Here is a 17201-nt window from a genome sequence, read left to right on the forward strand (position 1 = left end):
GAGTGCACTTCAAAGATGAAACTGCAGATTGTATTGAAGATACGGCAACATTACATTCAAAGCACATCACCTGGCAGTCACTGAACAAAAAAAGTAAGATAGATCTCGCCTAATACCGCACAAATAAGTTACATTCACAAAAATATCACTGTAAAAATACCATGAGTCAGTGATCAGAATCAAACATAATGTCATGAAAGAAAGTCACAAGCTGTAGCCGATCACAGGCACCTAAATGAAACAGGTATCACCCTAATCCTATTTTATTCTGCATCACATTGTGAGTCGGATCCTAATGCTTTCAGGAAACACTTGCTATCCAACTTCAGTTTGGAGGCTATTTCATTAGACCTACTTTGTGACATATAGATATCATGCTAGAGTTTAAATATTTGCTGAAGAAGGTACAAAATATCTACCTAACATCTAATTTGAGATGTTTGAGAAAGAAATTATTACAGAAAGTGACTACAACAATTAACTGTAACACAGTCATACTCACATTTACATTTGGAGTACATCATCATGTACCAAGTTTCCTAAATGTTGGACCTAATAGATCTATTGGTTGTCATTTTCTGCACTGATTCTTAGTGATTTTATGTTAAAAGAAAAGGGAAAGCCAAAGCAATAATAACTTCAACCCTGTTTCCGCATAAGGCTCTTCAAATGACCCTGTAGTGTTGTCTAAATGCTAAAAAAAATGATTTTGTTTTTTTGTTTTTTTTTGGTCCATATTATATTGAGAGTTTTTTCCTCTTTACAATCTACATTCTTGAAATCACTGGGCAACTTAAATTGTAATCCTATTCAGCACAATATCCTGAGTTATGGCTCAGGTTACATAAACAGACACACTAACCTGAGAGCAAAATTGTACTCCAGTCCATGTACAGTATTGTATAGCTGCAGTCTTTCACGCACAATAATTTATCACTAGTCCTGCCAAAAAAATATGCAATATTTATGCAATATACTAATTCAATTTAGACCCTCAGCTGCTTGTAAGACCTACAAAGACTCCTAAATACATGTAACTTGATTGGTGAATTCACTTTCAACAATCAGTTTTCATCTGTAATTCATGATATACACATTAATATGTTTGATAAGTGTCTTTTGTTTGTCAGTTTTTTTGTCAGAAAGTGCCATGAAATGCATTTCATTGAACGTCACATAAATACAACAAGGGAAACTGAGGTCCTTTAACATATCTTGGACATTTACAGTGTCTGTATTTCCAGCATGTGATTCTCATCTAGGAAAGATGGTGGGAACATTATGCAAATCTGCTGCAAAGTGATATCATGACTATGCCTGACTTGTGATGCTCTTGGCCTGTGCTAAAAGCTCAGAAGTGTGTTTGGGTGTAGGCTGTTTCATGGACAGTGGTCCCACAGGCATGTTGATGGACAGACTCCATTAGCTGCATCACTGAGGTGAAAGGTGGATCAGGAGGGGAAAGGGTGAGAGTTTATAAAGGGTCAGGAGGTGAAGTAGGAGTTCTGCATGGAGTAGAGACGGTCGATGGGGTTTCCCACTCGTCCTGGCAGGAGACTGCCGTCCCCTGTTGCTAACAGGCAGTCACCAAGGTGACCAAGGCTTCCATCGCTGTCCAGGTCATGGAACACTGTCTCTGAGTCTGCAGTGTAAAAGAGTGAGAGTGAGCACAGCTGAAGTGGAACTATCTTATTAATTACTACCAGAGAGCATAGAAACATATGAAAAGAATATGAAAATAAGCACCAATGTTTACTCAAAAGTCAATTTAAACCTAAAATAGAAACCTAAAACAGATAGCGTCAGCCTTCAGAGTTTTATCTCAGCCTTTTCCTAAAGCCTGTTCCTCCCTTTTCATTTGGAAACCCACAAAACACATTTTCTAAAGAAATAATGAAGAAAATATTGAGCAGTGCAAGTACTTGATTATTGTGTACAAGACACCAATAAAGTCACCAATAAAATGTCTGACATTTACTGTAACTACAGAGACTAATTTGCTGAATGGTCCCATGACCTTGAATTGTTTTTTCAGTTATCATGAAAGTGGGGCAGATAATAACAAAATGTTGACTTTGAGGGGGTGGCTTCTTTTCAAAACTTGCAGCTTTCACCTCCCGTCTCACCATAGGAGTGGAGCTGCTCATTGCTCAGCTGAGGTGGTGTAAGCCCATGTCGAAACGGCTCTCCACCGTAGATGTTGGGGTCCAGAGCAAGTAGTTGCTGACGTGGCAGAGATGGATATCCCAGCATGCCCTCCATGCCATGAGTACTAGATCCATCTGTGAGAAGATGAAAATCCCTTTAGTCAATTTTATAATCTATTGTTTTTGTATTTATTCATTATTTATTCTTCTATTCTTCTTGATGCTGCATTGACATTTAAAGCTCTTACCCTCACTGTCGTCATTACTCTGGCGGCCCCCTCTACTTTGTCCTCTCCTGGTCCCTCCCAGCTGCTCTTGTTCCTGCTGCTGCTGCTGCTGTTGCTGCTGTCGACGAGCTATTTTTTTCATCTGAGGCACAGAATCATACGCCGTTGTTATGAATTTTCTATGTGTGTTGATATGGGACAAGGAACATGTCTTCGAGAAATGCAGTAAAGTCTGACCTTGGCTCTCTGGTTTTGAAACCACACCTGCACAACTCGTACTGTCAGTCCAGTCTCAGCAGCCAGTGTCTCTCTCACCTAGAGGGGAGATTTTCCATCGATTTTTAAATACAGACTTTCCAGTGTCAAACACAGCTTGGGGTTAATTGTAATACAGAGTGATGAAGAAACACAAGAACAATGTGGCAAAGGAGTATTTTTTGGCATACATTTCCATTGATAACAAGCTGATCCACCCACCTTGCGGCAAGGCTTAGCAGACACTTCAAAGGAGGCCTTGAAAGCACGGCGCTGCTGTGTGGTCAAGATGGTGCGCGGTCGTTTTGAGCGCTTGTGCTCCTTGCCTTCATCACCACCTTTCCCCCCACCAGAGCCCCCTCCACCATCCTCATCCTCACTTTTCACTGAGCAAGGTAAGCAGACAACAAAACAAGCACACCAGCCCATGTGAGAAGGCACATTTTCCTTCTTTCTTAAATGAAAAGCAGGAAAATCTGGAATTATGATGTGCTGTTGAGTCAAGCAGTTGTGTTGTAAGTCACTGACTCAGTATCTTATTGGTCTCTGAGTCAGTATCCAACTCAGTGCCTGAGATCCAGTTCACTGTATATGTGTTTCCTTCCTACTGAAAAAGGGAGCAGCTTGAGACTGAACCCCTTGAACCCTTAATTGTCCTTCAGGGACCGCTCACTGGTTTGCAGTGGAGGAATGTGTTTGAGGTTGGCCGAAAAATATGTTACATTCATGCATTCATGTCAGACAAAGCAGCACTGCGACAAAACTAGTTTACCTGATTCTGTTGGTGTGGGACTGATAGCAGCCAACATTTCCCTCTCCTTCTCATAGTCCATGCGGCAGAGCAGCTGGCCTTCTTTCAGCACAAACTCATCACCTCTCTGCAGCCGGCGTTCGCACTCACAGCAGCTGAAGCAGCCCAGGTGGTACACCTGGCCTAGCACACGCATTATCAGCTCTGAACGTCCAATCACCTGCAGGCAGGCACTGCACTTCCTTACAAACAGCCTGGGGGCACACAGAGTGATGTTGTATGTGAAGGATATCTACATAAACTGTAAAACATGGCATTATGGGAGTCAAGGAGTGCAGAAATAGAGAGGTAATTAAAGATGAAGGCACAGACAAGGAGTTCCGACTCAGCTCCAGTGATTCTGGAGATTAACATAGTCTCTTAATTAAAGGTCGTATGAACATTACCCAATTCACAGAGCAACAAGGTGAACATCTGCTGAGAGGAATTACTGTAGTCGGCATTTTTATATTGTATTTTCTTTTCTTCCTCATGACAGTAGGTGGCAGTAGTTAGCTTATGACAAGAGATCTGCCTGTTAAGAGTCTTTCCCTTTTAATACCTTAAATGTTGAGGTCTGTTTGATGGGGGTAAATTTCAGTTTATCCATATCCCACCCACATTTTTAAATCACTGATTTAACATTATGAATAAAGCTTAATGCAGAGTCTTTCTCAGGTCCATTGCTTTTCCCCATGGCCACTTTTCTTTCTTTGTCCCTCCGTCTCTCCTCCTGTGAGATGTTATAACTCCTCAGCTTCTCTTCTGCTTCACCATCTCTTCACTTCCCTATTTCCATTCACAGGGCCTAAGTCTCTGCCATTAAATTCCTCTCAAATCCCTGCTCTCGCACTTGGTTTCCTCCCCCTCCCTCCCTAGTATTTTCTGCCAGCATTCCCAGTTCTCCCTCATGCCCTCCCAGCCTGCCTCCCCAGTTCACTGAAACTAATAAAGACAGGATTAATTAGATTGTTGTTTAAACAGTGCGATGGCCAGACAGACGCTGTAAACTCATAACCAGGGATTGGGGATAGCATGGGGTTAATCTCTCTCCTCTCACTTATGCACACTAAAAGACATATACACACACAAACATAGACACTCACACACACGTACACGCGCAAGCATGCACACAGACATTTGCACACACCCACTCACAGTTTCAGTATACCTAGTCTGATATTGGGTAGTTAACCACTCTCACCATACCATCACTCATCAATATACTGGTGGTACAACACATCTTCAATCAGATAAAAGTATACATATGCTGGATGAGAAGAATATCACCTTAACAGTGAGAGTTACCAGGTCGCAAGAGCAAAACTGTGAAAATGAAAGTGATCGGTGAATGCAGAACTAGCACCAGAAAAAAACACAAACCTGAATAGGAGAAGGGAGGATGGGAGGGGAGGTAACGGGGGGAGGAAGGGACGAAGGCAGAAGTGTTAAAGCTCCCTGACTGAGTGATAGGGAAGGTGTTGCTGCCCAAATCTGGAGTATAAAGAAGGAGCCAGGTCTGCACATTAGTGCTCCTAATCTGTGATTCTGTCCCAAACGCAGCTGCTACGGCTAATCTTTCTCAATCCATCTGCCAAACGCTCCCCAAATTCCCCAAATGACAGTGTCGCTAACTTAACATCATCATGCAAACACAAGTGTCCCTATAAGCAGCCCTACACAGATCTGTTGTGACAGGGCCTCATGTTTAACCAGACATTGCTCTTTTTCTTACCTTTTTCTTATAGAAACATTACATTGAATCTTAGAAATATGCTTCTACTGTGAAATATCTTCAAGAAGCTGCATGTTGATCGTAATATCTAGCACCTAACACATATTCTGCAAAGGTGAATGATCACCACCCTGCTCTGTAAAGCCTCAACCTCCATCCAAACACAGACTTCAACAACTTAAATGCCTCCTTTCACTGTGAACAAAATACAACAGAGCAGAATTGTCACAGGATTGCTTGACATAAGACTGATGATATTGCTGGTTAAGTCCCACACTCCCTAATCGGGGTGTACACAGCACGGTAGGAATTTACTCAACATGGCACATGAAGGCAACTTGGGGCAACTGCCACAGAGGGGGGTCTGTAAGTAGATCAGTCTAATCCCTCTAATAGAAGTATCATTCACACCGGCCCTGACCAGGGTGTAGCTTCCAATAAATCACTATGGACATGATGGTTAAAGAGCCTCTTCACCAACTAAGTAAATTTTGCTTCCACACCAAATTTAGTCAGTCTTGTCAGACATGTCCACAACTTCAGTTTTGCATACTTGGGTTCTGGGTATTACTTCCCAGTGTAGATATGATACACAATTATTTCTTTATTTCACAACATTCTGCACAGTTCACTTCAGAAACTTCTGTGCAGAGATCTACAAAAATAAATAAATAAATAAAATAAAATATTATTTGAATATCCCAGACATGTTTTTGCTTGCCTCAGGAATCAGTGGGAAAAGGATGTTTGCACTGTATACAGAAAAAGTATATCTTGCACTTCAAATTTCCTCTCTGAAAAAAAGGGGGGATTGAAATTATCATTTAAACAGCTGAAGCATTGTAAAGACCAGCTGTGTACAAGTCTATCTGAAAAGATATTTTGAAGAGGACTTTGCTGTGGATTTAGAGGGCTTTCCTTTAATGAAGTGATGTAATATTCATGATATATACAGGATTACAAACAATAGACATGTAAGTGCAGACAGAAGACCCAATAGAACAGTCAACTTTTAGAGCTTGTGATGTACAGAACCTCAGGAACCTTGGCTGCAGGCAACTTTGTGTTCAGTGCTGTGGATTTTGGAGGGGTTAGGGGGCACAGCTAATTACAAGCACTCTGATTATGAGATCACATGTAGAGAGGCAGAAAAAGGTGATGTATTCTAAGTACTGGGTGGGTGCAATCAGCTCTTTCTTGCTTGCTTTATTGTAGATCCTAGGCATACAAACAGAATAACAGAATCTTCCTCATCTCCCTAAGCTGTGTCATGTGGCATTGTTTTGCCTGTGAGCTCTGACAAGCACGACATTGTCTGGACTGCAACACAATCATTCCATAAATATGTATGTGTCTCAGAGCGATTACAGTTGTTGTGCTTGCTTTCATAATTGATGAATATTTATACAGGTACGGGTTTGCTTATACTAACTCCAGGTTTGGATCAGAAGAACCCAACTTGGTCAAATTTAGGCTCCACCCAGGCTCTGTGGCTCATCAAAAATCACTTATTTGGATTTCTAACCTTATTTCTGTCTCAGCACATGTAATGTGCTGAGGTGTTCATGTACTAGCCCACATATATCACACGTCCAGAATGACCACAGTCACATAAATGCGTTTTTGCACATTCCCTGAAAATGAAGGTACATCCAAGGATTCACATGATAGATGCAAAAAGAACAAAAGATATGCAACAATCTTACTTTTAAGTTGTATTCTGTTTAGTATCCATTTCTTAGATGTGTGTGTAAGAGTGTGTGTGGATGTGTGTGCGCGCACTTTTGGCGGATATTGCTCTGTGAAGCAAAATGGCTCAGAGCCAGGGTTCAGTAATCACATCATCTCCTTTTATTAAATCTCCCTGCACTGCTTCTGTGTTATTAAAATCTCCCAGCATTCCCCACGATACTCGCTACCCCTGCCACCACTCACTCACACACACACACACACACACGCACACACACACGCACACACACACACAGAAAAACACACGTGTATAAATATATATATTTATATGTATATGCGTATACATATATGCATATATACACGTATATACATATATATTTATATAGTACAGTCACACGCACACATAAACACAAATATGCACAGTTTGTGTAAACACAGATAAGGTGCCTGGGTACAAACATCAATAAAACACTGACAGATGCTGTCATTTGTGCACCATATCCATCCATGCATCAATAAAGTAACATCATAAACAGTCCTCTTGCTCAATGAACGCTCTCCAAAATTTGTAAAAGCCATGTAATAGTTGTTATCTAATGACCACGAGGCCCTGCAGTGTATGGAATACATTTTTAGAGGTATTTCTGCACAAACACTCAGCCAGTCTCACAGTTATATAGTTACATGTCATGACTCTCACTGTAAATCGTTCACACCAGTAATAAGACCAGCTCTACATGAGAGCAGCACTGAAGCCTGTAATATTCAAGTCCTAATGTAATGTACCTGTGTAAAGTAACAACTAAAAAGCTGCATGACGTGCATGGCCTGCATGATATGTCTTCGAGTGTGTGCAATCTACACCTGATGCTACCAAGAATGAATGCTATGTGTGAGGCTATAGATGTGTGTTTGTGTGCATGAGTGAGTGGGCGTGTGTGTGTGTGTGTGTGTGTGTTAGTTTAGATAAAACAGTTAATCCCCAGGCCACCAGAACGCAATATCCTGTCTGCCCGTTTCTCATTTCCTGTCTGTCTCTGGCGGAGCGGGAAGCAGTGGGGAGGGGGTGGCGGGGGACAGCGGGACCCGTTGCCCCAGAAACAGGAGATACAGCCGGTCGATTTGAGAAAAGTCTACACCGATCTCCCCATCTCTCCCTCTCTCTGGTGCGACCCCCTATTCTCTCTCTCTTTTTTCCTCTCCCTCTCTGCTTTTATTATCTCAGATTTAATAAAGCCGAGGCGAGCAGCTTGTTCTGCCATGAAACATTTATTAGCTGTCTGTTATAAAATTGTTGTGGGGGAGGAAAGATGATGGGGTCTCATCTCACATTATGCAAAAACAGTGGCAATACCCCCCCCCCCCCCCCACACACACACACACACAAATGCACCCATACAAAAATCTTGCCTTCCCTGCTACTGTTCCCTTCCTGAAACTCTCAAACACCTTGACTTTACCATCTTTATCCCATTCGAACCCTTTCTCTATCACTGAAATTTTGCCCTGGTGTTCTTTTATGTATACCATAAAATCTCACTGTTCTTCAACAGCACACCTTCACAACACAAAACTCCTACATCCCCAGTTTCCTTTCCTCTGGCACACCTCCAACCATCATCTGTTGAGCTTCAGGTTTAGCTAATGTAAGACTCCTGGGTAAGGGAGGAGTGTTTGAATGTTTCAGAACCACATGCATGTCTTACGTGTAGCCTCTCACTGGGATTTATATATACTGTACAGTTGCTGTCAATGCAGCCATGAGTCACGCAGAGACACACCTAACCACAAACTTTTCTTTCACTTGCAGACCCAATATATCTGCAGAGATGCTCCATTATTTAAGAACAAAGAATCCCACATTTTCTCACTTTCTAGTCATTCAGATAGCTTTGTTCCAAGGTCTTTAAATATCACTTTTTGTGCAGCCACCCAAGTGCAATCATAATTTTTTTCATGATTTTTTAAAAATACATCATTTTTTAAACGTAAATTTTCCTTTCTGTGAGAACAAACATCCTTTAGAACAAACTAAATTCTATTCCCCTCCATCTTCTCTCCAGTCTCAGAGACGAACTTCCCCAAAACTGAGCAAATAAATAATAACTCAATAATAGCTTTCAGGGTGGTTACAGACCACTAGAACAGAGAAATTTGTTTTTGGTAATTGGATAGAACATTTCTTTTAAAACTGTAATGGTTTTCAGTATTCAGGCTTCTTGTATTAGAAGTAATTCATTAATATGGCTGAGATTTATGAATAAGAGTTAAGGTGCTTGCTGATAGGAGTAAAGGTTTATAGTCTCGCTGACATGTCAATGCATAATTCTTTCTAATAGTATTTCCCTGCAGTCCAGTGTCAGACTTGTCAACAGAGGACAGCCCCAGAATGCTAGGTAATTAGCACTGTACCCAATCAGCCTCCCCACCACCTCCACCCATTCGCATCCCGAGACACAAAGAGGTGCCGAGGGGGATGGGGGTGGGGGGTGGTCGATTAAGAGAAAACAAGGGATAAACGGGGAGATAAACTGTTTGGTGTCATCGCTGCTATCAATCTCAACGAGAAGGAAATGAGGTTTGGAATAGAGAAATATTATTACAAAGCAGACAGTGATGAACGAGGTAACGGATGGAGAGATGGAGAGAAATTGTAGGTGGGGTGGGGGTATAGACGGGAGAAGAGGGGTAGACGATGGAGTTTCTATCCTTAGCCTCAGCGTCTTTAAAGCAACAAGACTCAGAAGTTCAACCAAATGCACTGTAACCTGAGAGGCCATTAGTGTAAGACTCACATCTAGCCACCCGGTCAGGAGAGGGGGATTCCATAACTGTGGCAGTGGGGTCTCCCTCTCTCTGTCTGCAGCAAGAGGGTTTGTGAACCTAGATGTCGTCTCAATGCCCTCCACCCCACAGAGTGAGGTATTAAACCCAAGGTTTAGTGAATATCCACCCTGGTGACCTGTTTTTCACAGGGCTGAAACTGCCTTTATAAGGCTTACAAGGGAGCTCGCAGCCAGACTACCCTCCATTCTGTCTGAGCTCAGCGCTGTTGACCAGGGAACACTGGCCTCATACTCCTCAGTCTGGCAAGGAACCATAATGTCGAGCCTGTGTGTACAAGACAATGTGTAAAAGGTGCGCAATACTGAGGGTGCACATTGCGTGTCCATCTGTGAATCATCTTTTATTGTCTTACTTTCAATTAGAATGATATGACTTCTTCCTGTTACTCTAATTCAAAATGAATTGTTTCTTTTATTCAGAATAAACTGCATTAATATACAGTAGGAAACGAATGCTGAGGGCTTTGCTTTTGAATGTTTTTCAAAAAATCCTAAATTTCTACCATATCTAATCTACAGCTTAAGAAAATATTTGCTCATTACAACTCAGACTTCCTTTCCATCCAGATTTTTATTATTCTGCCCATCTTGCCAGTAAAAGTGATGCATAAAAACATCCTGGTGGAAATTTAGAGTGTGGAGGGAAGTCTTGCCTCAAAATTATTCTAAAGCCTCATTCTGAACATCTGGTCCATAACAGGATGGAGTTCCAGAGAATTTCTGAAGGTTTCAAAACAAAAATAAATCCACAAGTAAAATCCACAAGATGCACTTGAGTTTATTGTGTCTAAATCCCCTCATTTCCATAACAGATTGAAACCAGGGAAACTCAAAACTGAAGGCGTACCTCCTGTTTCTTTACATAGATGATGAGTGACAGTAGGGCGAACGCTTATTTATTTCCCGAAGCAGTAAATGAACCTGAATGTGACACAGAACTGACCCATTTTCTGTATAATTCTACATAGTGGTTGAACATTTGGATTAGGATCATGTGCTTCAATTTAAAAAGTCTATTAATATGTGGAAAGCTCTGGAGTGATCAGCTTAGAATCATTTTGAAGCAAAGAATCCTTTGAAAACATTAATCATGCAAATGTTGAATAAACTTTTGCCTCAAAGGCAGTTTAGCCCTGATGAATCAGGGCGGGGGATGGGTCACATTTCAAAATTAGATTTGTTTTCTCATTTGAATTTAGAGACATCTACACGCATTTATTTTTTTCACCTCATCAAAATAGATAAATTATTATTTTTTTAAATTTCCCCCAAAACACAGTTTGCATTTCTTTATATTTCACCATTTTCTTTTAATACTAACTATAAGAAAACAAGCAAATGAGAGCAGATGAGCAGGGTATCAGCACTGTACAGTGCGACTCACTGCTTATGCTGACACAGAGTCAGGGAGGAGAAGTCTGCCTGTGTGTGCCTGTGTGTGCTGGGTGATGTAATTCAAAGCAAAGGACGAATTAAAAAATATTTGGACAAGCCGGAGATACTCCATGAAGGAGATATGGAAAAAGGCCCAGTATGAGCTGAAAAGCCTGCAAGATGCTGTCTTACCACACATCTATTTCATCCACACAGTCTTCATCAGCAATTTAATTAATTTAATGCCTGACATGCAAATAAAAGCTCATATTGATGTGTACAGACATGAGGCAATTGATCTCTGCCTCTTTGAACGAGCTGGAACTAAAATCGAACCAGGCTTCAAGTAGAGGGTTAATAGAAAAATAATCATCCCCCAATAATTCTACAAATTCTCTTAAAATTCTTGTGCACATTCCAAATTCTTGGACATGTCTGTTACAATGCACACACCTGCTCTAGATGGGAGGGAGGAGTGTGTAGTGTAAGGCGCTGATGGACAGACTGCAGGGAAAACAAGGAGACATTGTTGCTGATCCGCTGAAGGTCACAGGCAGTACTGTGTGCCAAGTCTGGCACCGACTCACACAACAAGGCAACTATCCATATGCAATGTATAGGCGACTGAATCAGCGCCATAGTGAATGAGGCGCTGACTATTAATTTGGGTCTGCAATTACAGTCATTACACGAGGAGAGCAAATATGCTTTTTCATTCCATCACTGAAAATGAACCCAGTGCTTCGTTTATGATAAGCTATTGCCTCCACGTTTCCCACTCATTTTTACAGATGAACGTCACACAATGGGACTTTCATCAGCCAGTTCTTCTCCCCCTCTCTCTCCCTTTCTCTCACTCTCTCTCTTTCACTTGCTCTCTCTCCTCCAGATGTCAGGTACAGTGGGAGAGTCTGTGCTGCTGGATGCCGTCTGACACTTTTCAAAACAATGATAACAAGCTGCAGGCTCGTCCTTCAGCCGTCTACCCCTGGAGCTCCCACCACAGGCACACCCTCTGACCACGGCACACACCAAACAATCAAAACAAAAAGTACGCACACTGACACACACACACACACACACACACACACACACACACACACACACACACACACACACACACACAATTACCCTACTGTCGATTCACTAAACAAAAAACAAGACATTTTACATTTCACAAATTGACTGTGTGTTTACATTTACATTTTACATACATATTACACATTAATCATCTGAAACCTTGATAGTACCTTAAATCCCCTTAAGTGGTTTAACAGATGTGTGAAACACTTTGACACACTGTCAAAGTCAACGCTATGTTCTATGTCAGCATTACCGAACTTCATTTTAGCTACGTCTGTGACATCCTTACATTTAGTCAAACGTTAACATTTAATTTTGATGTTTTGTGTTGGTGCAAATGAAACGAAATATAAAATTCTAAAATTTTCATTGATTGTAAACACACTTTTCACACTTCAGCTTGACGTGGTCAAGTTCAAACAAAGCTTTTGCACACACTCCCCTTGTTTGTAATGACAGACTTTTTTTTTTAGATGTAGTGTCATGAGGGTGTTGTTATTTTCTTTACATATGTGTGTTTGCTCTCATTAAATAGTTATAGATGCATTACATAAAATGTTTTGGTTGAATCAATTTAATCAAAATTGTGCCATACTACAAGTGAGTCATCTGAGGGTAGTTTGTAACACTGAAAATAGCTTTTGGCACTAATTATTAATTTTGTCCACGACTATTAAATGATGCTGAGGAATATCTTATGTTAAGTATTTTTAACTTCTTTTTTCTTTTGTGAAGTTTGATTTTACGGATCAATGAAATTCTTAACATTACAAGTGGGTTTAGATTCTTTGTCACTAACAAAAACTGTGATATCTACAGCAATTTCAAACTGCTGTCATCAAAACCCCAACAATGCATCCATCCAAATACAGAGAAGATGAATACACTGTATTATGAGCCTATTGTTTAGAATTGGACAAAACTATGGCTTTACAGCAGAAACCATTCTCCTCTGCACTGTAAATAAACACTTGTTGACAGTTTTTTGGAAGTAATCATGTGCCATATATTTGAGATGCTGGAAATTTGCTTGAGTATTTCTGTAACTGCGAGATGATGTTTTAGTTAGATATTTTAGATAGTTACTCGTTTCTTTGCAGTTCAATATTTTACTTTCAACATGAGATAAACCGGGGGAGCTAGAATTTAGAAGAAAAAAAAATTCATGCATCTTCAAAATAAATGAACTCTGGAAAACAGCCTGATGAAGAGGACGTTCGTTTTTTAGCAACGAACGTGTGTGTGTGTGTGTGTGTGTGTGTGTGTGTGTGTGTGTGTGTGTGTGTGTGTGTGTTTACCCTTACTTTTCATAGTCGTGCTTGCAGTACAGCAGACGGTCCCTGCAGTAACAGGTCCCGGTGAGCGTGCTCAAACACACGGCGCACTTGACACAGGTCTCGTGCCAGGAGCGCTCGTTCACGCGCAGCAGGAAGCGGTCGGCGATGGGAGACTCGCAGCCTGCACACACCTCTCCCCCTCCCCTGTACTCTGGACCTGGAGGGAGAACAGGGCGACAGAGGCAGAGCCGAAGTCAAGAAATTCAAAACACTGGGGTCATGAGTCCAAATCACCCAAACACCTCCCCGTATTATGACTATGTCACCTTTCAAATTGACCTCCTCTATGACCATTCGTAAAACACTGGAGAAACTAATTCACTGACATGTTTTAACAATTTGACACACATTTGTGCATTTTGTTCACCATCTAGCAAACCACAATAGCTGTCCTCTCCAAAGTGTATTTGTTAAAGCTATAACCAGCGACATCAAACCTTGTGCCGGGTGTCATGGACAAAACTTCATGGCGATACCACAATTTGATACTATTTTTTTTAGTCTCAGGATTTTAAAAGCCCCTAGAATATTTCTTTACTGCACTCCTAATTAGATCCCCCCTACCAGTGGTTTAATTTATCCTTTGAAAAATGTTGTTTTTCATATGCACGGGATCTCCATATGAGTAATTAAATACATATAGTTATATAGTATATATAGTATAACTACAGATATATGTAAGCTTATACATATATATATGAACTCATAGTCAAGATAGCAAACAGAACTTTTTTTTCTTTTTTTTTTCAATGGTGTCACTTTAATGTCATAATTGTTTTTTCGCAGATATCGCAGAAATCCTATGGGTTATCACTAGTATTTTTAGTAATTGATGGTAATGTTTTCTCCTAATATACAAAATAATATCCGCAGAGGGATTTAGATTGCATCAGGGTGATAATGTTTAGTGTTCCGTGTGACTTTATTTCGTCTGGGCCTTGTGCAACAAATTGTCAGATAATACTCACCAAAAGGCGTTGAGGATGGAGGCTGCTGCAGACACGACTGTTGGGTTTCCTCTGTTTTCATCCCTTCTCTCCGTCCCTCAGTGTGATCGCTACAGAAAGACAAAAAATACATTATTTCTATCTATGAAATTAGTGAAACCAGTGCGGTAAATGATTTTAAAAAGGCAATTAGTAAGACAAAATATGAACGGTCCACACACATAATCGTAGCTTAGAAAATGCCAATATCCCATGGTTTTGGGCGACATTTTAAGTTCTCATCATTTAGATCCATAATTAGACAGAATTCACACACAATCACACGAACAGAACCACAGCCTGAATTTAATTCAAGTTATCAAAGGCAAAAATAATGATGAAAATAAGCACATAAAAAAACGAGGCATGCATCTTTGATAAATTAATAAAAATCTAAGTAAAATGAATTACAAATGAGCATCAAAGATAAGTCCATTCTGTGAGGTTAATTTTTGGTTAATATTAAGTATCCCCTCAGGGCCCTAAATCTGGTCAGCTGATATTTTAAAAGTGCATGTCAACCTTTAAATATCAAGATAGGTAAACAGTTATTAAAACACAGTATAAAATTTTATAAACGTCATAATTTACCATAATTTACCAAAATTAATCTAAATTTGCAGTTTTAATAATAAGAGAATATTATTGATAAGAGAATAATATTAAAACATTTTGGTGTATGATTATTGTAAAACTATTCTATTTTAAAGCTTCTTCTAAAATACATTCAATGACTGAGTCATATTTATTGTAGTTATTCTAATTTGTATAAGTATTTCATTAAAACAAAACTGATCATGATGGAATAAGCATTAAAAGACGCAGACGGCATTTCACATGCTACAAAATTCTTTTGAAAAATCAACAAATCCAGAGAAAAATAAGTTGACTGAGGAAACACTGATGAAAAATTAATTTTAATTCTCCCACAGGCACCTTAAATGTGGATTGTTTGTAATGTCTCAGTCAGACTTTGTGATGTTTTTTAGGCGCGCTACATTAATCTCACAATATTTGGAGTCTATCTTCTAGTTGAATAATACATTTTTTATATATAAATATATATTGTTGTTGGGGTTTTTTTGTAAAGAATCCTTCTGCTTTTTACAATCACATTTGGGAGGCCTGTAGGGTGAGCCTGCAAAATACAGTAAATATAAAATGGGCGGTTGAATTTTGGGTGATTGCTGCATTTGCCACAGAAAATGAAGGCATCAAATAAAACAAATGAATTATGTAAATACAACTAATCTGATTTGGCATTTCCCTAATTGCGGGTTGAATACATTACTGACATATTTGTGATACACCGATAATTACATGCTGAGACTAACAGCCTGATACTTAGACAATGATTACCGGAATAAAAATGCCCAGAAAGGTTTAATTAATTTTGGTGCAGGTCCTAGAGCTACAATTAAAGGAAATATCTCGTCATATTACGTGAGGATCAGAAGGATCAATAAATTCAAAGTGCACTGAAAAGATGGACATTCAAAGAGACAGTAAGAAGCTTTTCTCGGTTTCAAGTTAATGACCAACCTGTCTGTCCTCAGGAACAAATATAATAATTAGAGAGAATTTGTTTGTTCTGATAGTTTAATTTAAAAGCTGCTCAAAGTCAGGATAGACTTCATGCTATCAAGAGTCAAAATCTTGATAAAGTTGAGTTGTTATGCAACAAGCCTGTTTTGGTCCCACATTTGAATGTGATAACTGCACGTATTAAAATAACAGTAAATAAAAGTGATAATGAAATATTACTCACAAGACACGTCATACAATCTCCAAAGCAACTTGTCTGATTTTGAACCACCAACTGTAATAAAACTGGTTCTCTTCCACATTATCAGTGGCTATTTGTTTGGATTACCAGACCAAATCAAAGATCATGTAACTTATCAGATAGCAAGGTCACTTCTTCTTCTTTTGTTTTTTTTTCTACCGGAGCATTTTTAAAAACACGCCAAACAACGTTAACGTTAACCTAAGCGTAAGACCTGCTGTGGAAATAAGAAACACATGCCAACAAGCAACACAGTTATATGGAAATCACAAGTCAAGCTTTCGCTGACAACCTGTTCTTGAGTTGCGGAGTCCTACCTTGAGGTGAAACACACTCCTCCTGAAATCTCGGTTGGCAACATTAAAACGTGGGGGAAAGTTTCGGCCAGTAAATGAACAGACGCGTTTACAGATTGTTCACCTGTACCTCACAGTCCGGCGCGCATGTTGCCTACGGTAAAAATCCAAATACCATGATGACCTAAACTATTGTCTATTGTCTCTCCTGTTTTCTCCGCCAGCCGTGTGTGCGCTCTGACTTGTTTTGTGCGTAAAAAGGCGCAGAGGGAGGAGATGGACAGACATGGAGGGAGGGAGAAGGTGCGGAAGATGATGAGGGAAGATGAGCGATGATGCAGCCTATTGATATCTCAGATGGGGATGATCTTTTGCATTTGTGTTCAAGGTTAGAGGGAGACTTTAAAGGGCGATTTTAAAGGGAGATAAACCCGCTTCTGCGTGGAAAACCATCTGTCACAATCACATTTTTATTATATGCTTAAACTGCCTGATTTTGGTGAAATATTATCAAAAGAACAAAGGCAAATGAAGATGATAGCAATTATAGTCAACCATAATTCCACCTAGACATCAGAAAATGTTCACTGAGTTCATACCATCATTATACGGAAATAGGGCCAGAGATGAAAAGGCTGATGTAAGAAGGC

General features: G+C 40.0%; 1 protein-coding gene across 1 annotated transcript; it reads right to left on the reverse strand.

Moving 5' to 3' along the window:
* Positions 1-51: 51 nt before the first annotated feature.
* Positions 52-17103, reverse strand: lmx1al (LIM homeobox transcription factor 1, alpha-like). Its single transcript, XM_041063642.1, has 9 exons — positions 16573-17103; positions 14452-14540; positions 13451-13640; positions 3402-3634; positions 2852-3015; positions 2612-2689; positions 2396-2516; positions 2127-2282; positions 52-1642 (listed from the first exon to the last, which is right to left on the reverse strand). The coding sequence occupies exons 1-9, from the start codon at positions 16614-16616 to the stop codon at positions 1485-1487; spliced, it is 1233 nt and encodes a 410-aa protein (XP_040919576.1). The 5' UTR covers positions 16617-17103; the 3' UTR covers positions 52-1484.
* Between the last annotated feature and the right edge of the window lie 98 nt (positions 17104-17201).

The sequence above is a fragment of the Toxotes jaculatrix genome, chromosome 18 (assembly GCF_017976425.1).
Source record: "Toxotes jaculatrix isolate fToxJac2 chromosome 18, fToxJac2.pri, whole genome shotgun sequence".
Lineage (NCBI taxonomy): Eukaryota > Metazoa > Chordata > Actinopteri > Toxotidae > Toxotes > Toxotes jaculatrix.

Excerpts from the sequence above, each read along its gene's own strand:
- lmx1al (XM_041063642.1), bottom strand. The coding sequence starts at position 16,616 with ATGTTGCCAACCGAGATTTCAGGAGGAGTGTGTTTCACCTCAAG. Across the intron at positions 2,690-2,851 it reads CTGCTAAGCCTTGCCGCAAG|GTGAGAGAGACACTGGCTGC; the intron begins GTGGGTGGATCA and ends TCTCCCCTCTAG. Across the intron at positions 1,643-2,126 it reads TGAGCAGCTCCACTCCTATG|ACTCAGAGACAGTGTTCCAT; the intron begins GTGAGACGGGAG and ends TTTACACTGCAG.